This window comes from Colobus angolensis, unplaced genomic scaffold (genome assembly GCF_000951035.1).
Source record: "Colobus angolensis palliatus isolate OR3802 unplaced genomic scaffold, Cang.pa_1.0 Scaffold64, whole genome shotgun sequence".
NCBI classification, from domain to species: Eukaryota; Metazoa; Chordata; class Mammalia; order Primates; family Cercopithecidae; genus Colobus; species Colobus angolensis.
The window spans coordinates 450212-458605 of record NW_012120043.1 but is presented as its reverse complement, the minus strand read 5'-3'; the positions used below and the strand labels follow the sequence as shown (position 1 = coordinate 458605).

Sequence of the window (8394 nt, the reverse complement as noted above, 5' to 3'; positions counted from 1 at the left end):
ACTTTGGCAGGCCAAGGCAGGCGGATCTCGAGGTCAGGAGATCGAGACCATCCTGGCTAACACGGTGAAACCCCGTCTCTACCGAAAATACAAAAACAAAATTAGCCAGGCATGGTGGTGGGCGCCTGTAGTCCCAGCTACCCGGGAGGCTGAGGAAGGAGAATCACGTGAACCCAGGAGGTGGAGGTTACAGTAAGCTGAGATTGTGCCACTGCACTGCAGCCCAGGCAATAGAGCGAGACACTATCTCAAAAAAAAAATAAAAAAAGGAAGAAAGGTGAAGACCCCCACGTACAGCCATGTCCCACTGGACTCCGGACCCCACAGAATGTCAGGGCTACAGGCTGGGTTTCCGTCACTGCCACATCCTCACCTTGTAGCATGAGGTCTGGTATACACTAGGCACTCAATAACTGGTGAATAAAGGCAGAAATCTGCCAGGTGCAGTGATGCTGTCCTGTGATCTCAGCACGTTGGAAGGCCGAGGAGGGAGGATCGCCGGAGCCCAGGAATTCGAGACCAGCCTGGGCAACATAGCAAAACCCCATCTCTTAAAAAAAAATAAAATAATGCCAGGCGTGGCGGCTCACGCCTGTAATCCCAGCACTTTGGGAGGCCGAGGCGGGTGGATCACGAGGTCAGGAGATCAAGACCATCCTGGCTAACATGGTGAAACCCCATCTTTACTAAAAACACAAAAAATTAGCCGGGTGTGGTGGCGGGCGCCTGTAGTCCCAGCTACTCCGGAGGCTGAGGCAGGAGAATGGCGTGAACCCGGGAGGCGGAGCTTGCAGTGAGACGAGATCGCGCCACTGCACTCCAGCCTGGCTGACAGAGCGAGACTCTGTCTCAAAAAAAAAAATAACAATAATAAAATAAAGGCAGAAATCATCAGAGCTTCCCAGGAGACCGACCTTCCTCATTGTCCCTACAGTCCTGAGGTGGGCACTGGGGTTGGAGATGGGAAGACCATGGGGTTTGGGGGGTGGGGGCCGGAGGGGAACTGCAGGGTCTCCAGTGCCGCTATGACCTTGGCTCTTCAGAAAGCTCCCCACACATGCTGAGCTGTGTTGAGGCTGGGTAAACTGAGGCACAGAGGGGTCGAGCACCTTGCTGAGGTCACTTGCAGCCCCAGAGCTGTCTCCCCCACCCCCCGTTTCCGGCCCGAGGCAGCAGTGATTATCATCAACATGATTATTATCAGCCACCACCTGAGACCATCGATTTCCCAGAAACGGCCGGCTGGGCTTCAGGCGTTGCTGGTGGGGCCTCCTGACCACAGGCCACAGTCAGGCTCCCCCTTTCCGGCCGTTGGCTGAGGGTGGGAGCCACGGCCCGAAGACCTCTGCAGGGAGACACCAGCCCGCATCTGCCATGGGGCCTGGGTCGGGGGGCTGGGGACGTCCGCTGCTGACCGTGGCCACTGCCCTGATGCTGCCCATGAAGTCCCCTGGTGAGAAGCCCCCCGGATCCCCACCCAGGCCTCCGCCAAGTCCCCGTAGGGCGGCCACACCCAGGAGCCCCCAGTCCCCGGAGAACCTGGGGAGAGCTCCACCTGCTCCATCTGCCAAGCCCCCGTGGCTGCCTCTGCTGGAAATGGGTGCAAATCTGACGGGGGTCTCGGGCCGGCCTGCCCTGGATCTCCCGGTCTCGGGAGCCCCTCCTGGCACAACTGGGGGGCTTGTCTGGGCTCTGTCTCCAGCTCTCTGTGTCTCTCCGTCTCGCATCTCACCCGTCTGTGTCTTGGCCGCTCCTTCTCCCCCTGCCCTGACCACAGCCCTTCCTCCTGCCTCGTCCCTGACTCGGGCTGTCCCTCCAGCAGGCTCCTGGGGAGCCCACATCATTGGCGGCCGCGAGGTGACCCCCCACTCCAGGCCCTACATGGCATCCGTGCAGTTTGGGGGCCAGCACCACTGTGGAGGCTTCCTGCTGCAAGCCCGCTGGGTGGTCTCGGCCGCCCACTGCTTCAGCCACAGGTGAGCTCACCTGTCGGGCCCCTTCTCTATGGACACCGTGTCCCAACGTGAGGGGGACTCCTGGCTGGCGAGGGAGCTGGGGGCGCGGTAACCCGGGACCGACACATCCCTTGCCTGTGGGGGCTCCTGAAGGAGGGTGCGCCTCAGCGGGGGTCGGATTTAAGGGACAACAAAGGGAAAACAGGAGGAGAAGTCAGGGAGGCAGAGGAAGCACAGAAGAAGCACCAGGGGCAACAAGTATATATTCTGTTACTGTAACTGTTACTATGTTCTTTTTTTTTTCTTTGAGACAGTCTCTGTCCCCCAGGCTGGAGTGCAGTGGCAAAATCTCAGCTCACTGCAGCCTCTGCCTCTCGGGTTTAAGCGGTTCTCCTGCCTTGGTCTCCTGAGTAGCTGGGATTACAGGCACCCGCCACCACGCCTGGTGAATTTTTGTTATTTTTAGTAGAGACGGATTTCCCTATGTTGGCCAGGCTGATCTGGAACTCCTGCCTCTGCCTCCCAAAGTGCTGGGATTGCAGGTGGGAGCCACCGTGCCCGGCCTCATTTTAAATATGTTTGTTATAATAACTATTAAGATGAATATTGGGGCCAAGGTGGGTGGGCCCCCTCCTGCCAGAGCCCCCACCAGGCAAGGGATGGGTTGGTCCTGGACTGCGGTATCCCAGCTCCCCCGCCAGCCTGGAGTCCCCCTCATGTTGGGACACGGTGGGTTGTTTGAGGTCAGGAGTTCCAGACCAGCCTGGCCAACATGGTGAAACTCTGTGTCTACTAAAAATACAAAAATTAGTCGGGCGTGGTGGCAGGTGCCTGTAACCCCAGCTACTCAGGAGGCTGAGGCAGGAGAATCACTTGAACCCGGGAGGCGGAGGTTGCAGTGAGCTGAGATGGTGCCACCTCACTCCAGCCTGGGTGGCAGAGCCAGACTCCATCTCAAAGGAAGAAAAAAAGAAAGGAATATCGGGGCTGGACGCAGACAGTCACATCTGCAATCCCAGGGCTTCAGGAGGCCAAGGCAGGAGGATCATTTGCCTCCAGGAGTTCAAGATCAGCCTGGGCAACAAAACGAAACCCCTCGTCTCTACAAAAAATACAAAAATTAGTCAGGAGTAGTGGTGTGCTTCTGTGGTCCCAGCTACTCAGGAGTTCGAGACCAGTCTGACCAACATGGTGAAACCTTGTCTCTACTAAAAATACAAATATTAGCCGGGCATGGTGTTACGTGCCTGTAGTCCAGCTGCTTGAAGGGCTGAGACAAGAGAATCACTGGAACCCGGGAGGCAGAGGTTGCGGTGAGCCAAGATCACACTCCAGCCTGGGGGGACAGAGTGCGACTCTGTCTAAAAAAAAAAAAGAAAAAGAAAAAAAATATTAAGTTGGTGCAAGAGTAATTATTTGTTGTTATTGTTGTTGTTGTTGTTGTTGAGATGGAGTCTCACTCTGTGGCCCAGGCTGGAGTACAATGGCGCGATCTCAGCTCACTGCAAGCTCCACCTCCCGGGTTCAAGTGATTCTCCTGCCTCAGCCTCCCGAGTAGCTGGGACTACAGGCGCCCGCCACCTCGCCCGGCTAATTTTTTGTATCTTCAGTAGAGACAGGGTTTCATCGTGTTAGCCAGGATGGTCTCGATCTCCTGACCTCGTGATCCACCCACCTCGGCCTCCCAAAGTGCTGGGATTACAGGCGTGAGCCACTGCATTTGGCAAAGTAATTTTTTTTTGAGACAGAGTTTTGCTCTGTCACCCAGACTGGAGTGCTGTAGGGTGATCTTGGCTCACTGCCATCTCTGCCTCCTGGGTTCAAGCGATTCTCCTGCCTCAGCCTCCTGAGTAGCTGAGATTACAGGCACCTGCCACCACGCTCAGCTAATTTTGTATTTTTGGTAGAGACAGGGTTTCACCATGTTGGCCAGGCTGGTCTTGAACTCCTAGCCTCGTGATCCACCCGCCTCGGCCTCCCAAAGTGCTGGGATAACAGGCGTGAGCCACCGCGCCCGGCCTGGGTCTCTGTTTCATAGATGAGTGGACTGAGGCCCAGGACAGGCAGCCCCTCACCTCCGTCTCGCCCACTCCTTCCTCCCCACAGAGACCTCCGCACCGGCCTGGTGGTGCTGGGCGCCCATGCCCTGCGTACCACAGAGCCCACCCAGCAGGTGTTTGGCATCAGTGCCGTCACCACGCACCCCGACTTCCACCCTGTGACCCACGTCAACGACATCTGCCTGCTGCGGGTGAGCCCGGGATGGGGGGGGGTGGCCCGTAGGAGTATCTGACACACGTTTGGTTTTTGAGACAGAGTCTCAAGTCTCACTCTGTCACCCAGGCTGGAGTGCAGTGGCGTGATCTTGGCTCACTGCAAGCTAGACCTCCTGCGCTCAATCGATTCTCCCGCCTCAGCCTCCCGAGTAGCTGGGATTACAGGTGCCCACCACCATGCCTGGCTAATTTTTATATTTTTGGTAGAAATGAGGTTTCACTGCCCGGTGCAGTGGCTCATGCCTGTAATCCCAGCACTTTGGGAGGCCGAGACGGGCAGATCACGAGGTCAGGAGATCGAGACCATCCTGGCTAACACGGTGAAACCCCGTCTCTACTGAAGATACAAAAAAATTAGCCGGATGCGGTGGCGGCACCTGTAGTCCCAGCTACTCAGGAGGCTGAGGCAGGAGAACGGTGTGAGCTCAGGAGGCGGAGCTTGCAGTGAGCTGAGATCCAGCCACTGCACTCTAGCCTGGGTGACACAGCAAGACTCCGTCTGAAAAAAAAATAAAATAAAAGAAGGCAGCAAGCACCAGTGGCCAAAGCTTTTGGGTGAATTTTTCTCATCCGTGAAACCCTGAAGCCTGGAACCTGCTCTGGTTCACCCCGGCCATTGCACAGATGGGGAAACTGAGGCTGAGTGAGACCTCGGGAATGTCAGGAATGTTCCCAAGATGCATGAGTCAGAGAACCAGAGCCAGGGATTAGAGCCATCCTTCCCAGGCCTGTTAACTGAGTATCAGCCACGCGCCAGGCACCAGGGCCAGGGCCCGAGGCCCGGTGCTGGGCTACACAGAGCCCAGAGTGTCACACAGTCTTCCCTTGGTAAACCAGCCTTGACGGGCTGCAGGGAGCCCAGAGGCGACTCATGTCCTGGTCTGGGAATCTGGGAAGGCTTCCTGGGAGAGGTGGCGTCCGCGCTGAGATGTGGAGGCTGAACAGGAAAAGCGTCCAGGCTGGGGGTCTGGTGTGAGCAGAGGTGCGTGGCAGGCCCAGGGAGTGGCTGTAAATTCATCCTGTCTGGCCAGAGGGGAGGCTGAGGCTGGAGAGCCCTTAGACGCCCTGGCTGGTGAGCAAAGAGGTTTTGTCCTGAGGGCAATGGGGAGCCATGGGAGGGCTTAGAGCAAGGAAGGAGATGTGGTTTGAAAGACTCTTTGAGACCGGGCACGGTGGTTCACTCTGTAATCCCAGCACTTTGGGAAGCCGAGGCGGGTGGATCACCTGAGGTCAGGAGTTGGAGACCAGCGTCGCCAACATGGTGAAACCCCATTCCTACTGAAATATCAAAATTAGCCAGGTGTGGTGGTGCATGCCTGTAATCCCAGCTCCTTGGGAGGCTGAGGCAGGAGAATGGGTTGAACCCGGGAGGCAGAGGTTGCAGTGAGCTGAGATCATGCCACTACAGTCCAGCCTGGACAACAGAGTGAGACTCCCTCTCAAAAAAAAAAAAAGAAAAAAAGGGCCAGGCGCGGTGGCTCACGCCTGTAATCTCAGCACTTTGGGAGGCTGAGGTGGGCGGATCACAAAGTCAGGAGATCGAGACCAGGGTGAAACCCCGTCTCTACTAAAAATATAAAAAAATGAGCCGGGTGTGGTGGCGGGCGCCTATAGTCCCAGCTACTCGGGAGGCTGAGGCAGGAGAATGGCATGAACCCGGGAGGCGGAGCTTGCAGTGAGCCGAGATCTTGCCACTGCACTCCAGCCTGGGCCACAGAGCGAGACTCCGTCTCAAAAAAAAAAAAAAACAAGAAAGACGCTTTGGGCAGCCGATGGTGACCCTGGAGACCCAAGGGGTAGGGGCTTGTGTTGGCAGAAGGAACGGGGCCTCCTGACCCGGCCTCATGGTGGCCACCATTGATTTCGCTTCACAAGGGCAGGACCAGGGGTCCCATGGATAAACTGAGGCAGGAGAGGGGGTGGGGAGGGAGCCTGGTGGCCTGAACTCATGCTCTCCCTGCAGCTGAACGGCTCTGCTGTCCTGGGCCCTGCAGTGGGGCTGCTGAGGCTGCCAGGGAGACGGGCCAGGCCCCCCGCAGCCGGGACACGGTGCCAGGTGGCTGGCTGGGGCTTCGTGTCTGACTTTGAGGATCTGCCACCGGGACTGATGGAGGCCGAGGTCCGAGTGCTGGACCTGGACGTCTGCAACAGCTCCTGGAAGGGCCACCTGAGCCGTACCATGCTCTGCACTCGCAGTGGGGACAGCCATAGGCGAGGCTTCTGCTCGGTAAGATCCCCTCCCCGCTCCACCCACTTACTGCATGGGGAAAACAAGGCCCACAGAGACAGTCAGGGCCAGGAAGGGTCTTGGGAACTGAGTCCCATTGATATTGGACCAGATGGAGAAGTTGAGGCCCAGGAAAGGCAGGGAGTTGGCAAGGGTCACGCAGGGCTGTCATGTTCAGTTGCGCAGGTTGTGCACTGCACAAAGAGCCACACACTTGTGTATTTGCACAAGCAGTGTTCAGTAGAGGGTAGTAACAGATTGAGAGGAAGCAGCTCCCACTCCTAAAATCTTGTCGGATAAACGAATCCCCTGGTGCTAAGGGAGACACTGGGCCTGGAAGGTCTTTTGCAGGCAAGAGAGCGACTTGGTTCAGGACACACACTCTGGAGGCCAGCAGCCCAAGCCCAGGAGAAAGGAGACTGTCCACTTTCCCAGTGTGTGACCTTGGAAAAGTCACTTGATTTCTCTGGGCCTCTTTTTCTCCATTTGTAAAATTGCCACCCGAATAGTATCTGGTGTCAGAGTGGATTCCAGATGGCAGTTAGGAGGGTAGGATGAGGGATTTTAGGGTGAGTATTCGGGGAGCCCTCTCCAAGGAGAGCACCTTTGAGCTGAGACTTGAAGGAATCCTTAGAAGACTGGAGGCAACACATGCAAGGCAGAGAGATCCATTACTGGAGGATGGTCGCGTACAGTTGTGCAGGTTGTGCACTGCCCAGAGCACTGCAGACTCGAATGTACATAGGCAGCATCCAGCACAGGGCAGGAACAGGCCTCTCTAAGCTATGCAAAGGCTGGAGCACCGATGAGGCTGGCGGGGGGAGGCGGGCAGAGAAGTGGGTGGGGGCCAGGTCCTCAGGGCTTGGATGGCAGAGATGAGTTTACTTTTTCCTTGGAGAGCAGTAGGGAGCCACAGAGGGTTCTGAGGCAGGGAGGGCGGTGGTGAGATGTGCCTGCAGCGGCTCCCAGAGGCCCTGACCTCACTTCTCCTTTTACTCTAGGCCGACTCCGGGGGGCCCCTGGTGTGCAGGAACCGGGCTCACGGCCTCGTATCCTTCTCTGGCCTCTGGTGCGGCGACCCCAAGACCCCCGATGTGTACACGCAGGTGTCCGCCTTTGTGACCTGGATCTGGGACGTGGTTCGGCGGAGCAGCCCCCAGCCCGGCCCCCTGCCTGGGACCACCAGGCCCCCAGGAGGAGTCGCCTGAGCCACAGGTTTGCGGCATGCAAATGAGGTTGCTGCTGGAGGCCTGGAATGTTCCATGGCTGGGGCAGGGGGTCCTTGGGGCCCCAGACACCGGGAAGCCTGATGTTCAGGGTTGGGGTGGGACAGGCAGCGGCGGGGCACACCCGTTCCATATGCAAAGGGCAGAATCTAACCCAGTAAAATGTTAACTGACTTCCAGCCTCACCCGCGGGCGGTCAGCGGCAGGGTCCACCCGTGTTTGTGTCACGGCTCCTTGTCCACAGCCCCTTTCCACCTTCCCAAGCCCCTCCCCGTGAACCCCTCCGGGTCCACCCCCGCACACGTGCAACCCACACTCCTGCAACCTCCCACCTGGAACGCTGTTCCTCCACCTCCCTCCAGCCGGCTAGCCACAGCACAGATGAGTAGGCTGGGAAACAGAGCTAGGAAGCCCTGAGCTCCCTCTGCAGGGCGCGGGGGCCGCTGGACACCAGTGCTGGCTTGCCCCGGCCACATCACAGAATCCCAAGAGGGTCTGGCCTCCCATCCAGCCTGGCCTTCATCCTCTGAAAAGCACAGAGAATAGTGCCGGGTGCACGGCAAGTCCCAGCTGATGTGACTGTCACAGCTTGTTATTGTGTTATTTTTTATTTTTAAATTTTATTTATTTTCTTCTTATTATTTTTAATTTTTATTTTTATTTATTTTTTTGAGACGGAGTCTCGCTCTATCGCCCAGGCTGGGGCGCAA

At 57.3% G+C, this 8394-nt stretch overlaps 1 protein-coding gene across 2 annotated transcripts; it reads left to right on the top strand.

Annotated features, from left to right (window-relative positions):
• The first annotated feature begins 1349 nt into the window (after positions 1-1349).
• PRSS57 (protease, serine, 57) lies at positions 1350-7877 on the top strand. Of its 2 annotated transcripts, none has more exons than XM_011963982.1 (5): positions 1350-1453; positions 1823-1976; positions 4062-4206; positions 6195-6458; positions 7460-7877. In XM_011963982.1, exons 1-5 carry the CDS (start codon positions 1375-1377, stop codon positions 7664-7666), a joined length of 849 nt encoding a protein of 282 aa, XP_011819372.1. In that variant the 5' UTR covers positions 1350-1374; the 3' UTR covers positions 7667-7877. The 2 variants fall into 2 exon arrangements, with proteins under 2 accessions (XP_011819372.1, XP_011819371.1); XM_011963981.1 differs by having other exon boundaries at positions 1820-1976; positions 7460-7858.
• Positions 7878-8394: the final 517 nt, after the last annotated feature.

Coding starts and splice junctions, on each gene's coding strand:
- PRSS57 (XM_011963981.1), top strand. CDS start 1,375: ATGGGGCCTGGGTCGGGGGGCTGGGGACGTCCGCTGCTGACCGTGGCC. Junction 1,454..1,819: donor GCTGCCCATGAAGTCCCCTG/GTGAGAAGCCCC, acceptor CTGTCCCTCCAG/CAGGCTCCTGGGGAGCCCAC. Junction 4,207..6,194: donor ACGACATCTGCCTGCTGCGG/GTGAGCCCGGGA, acceptor CTCTCCCTGCAG/CTGAACGGCTCTGCTGTCCT.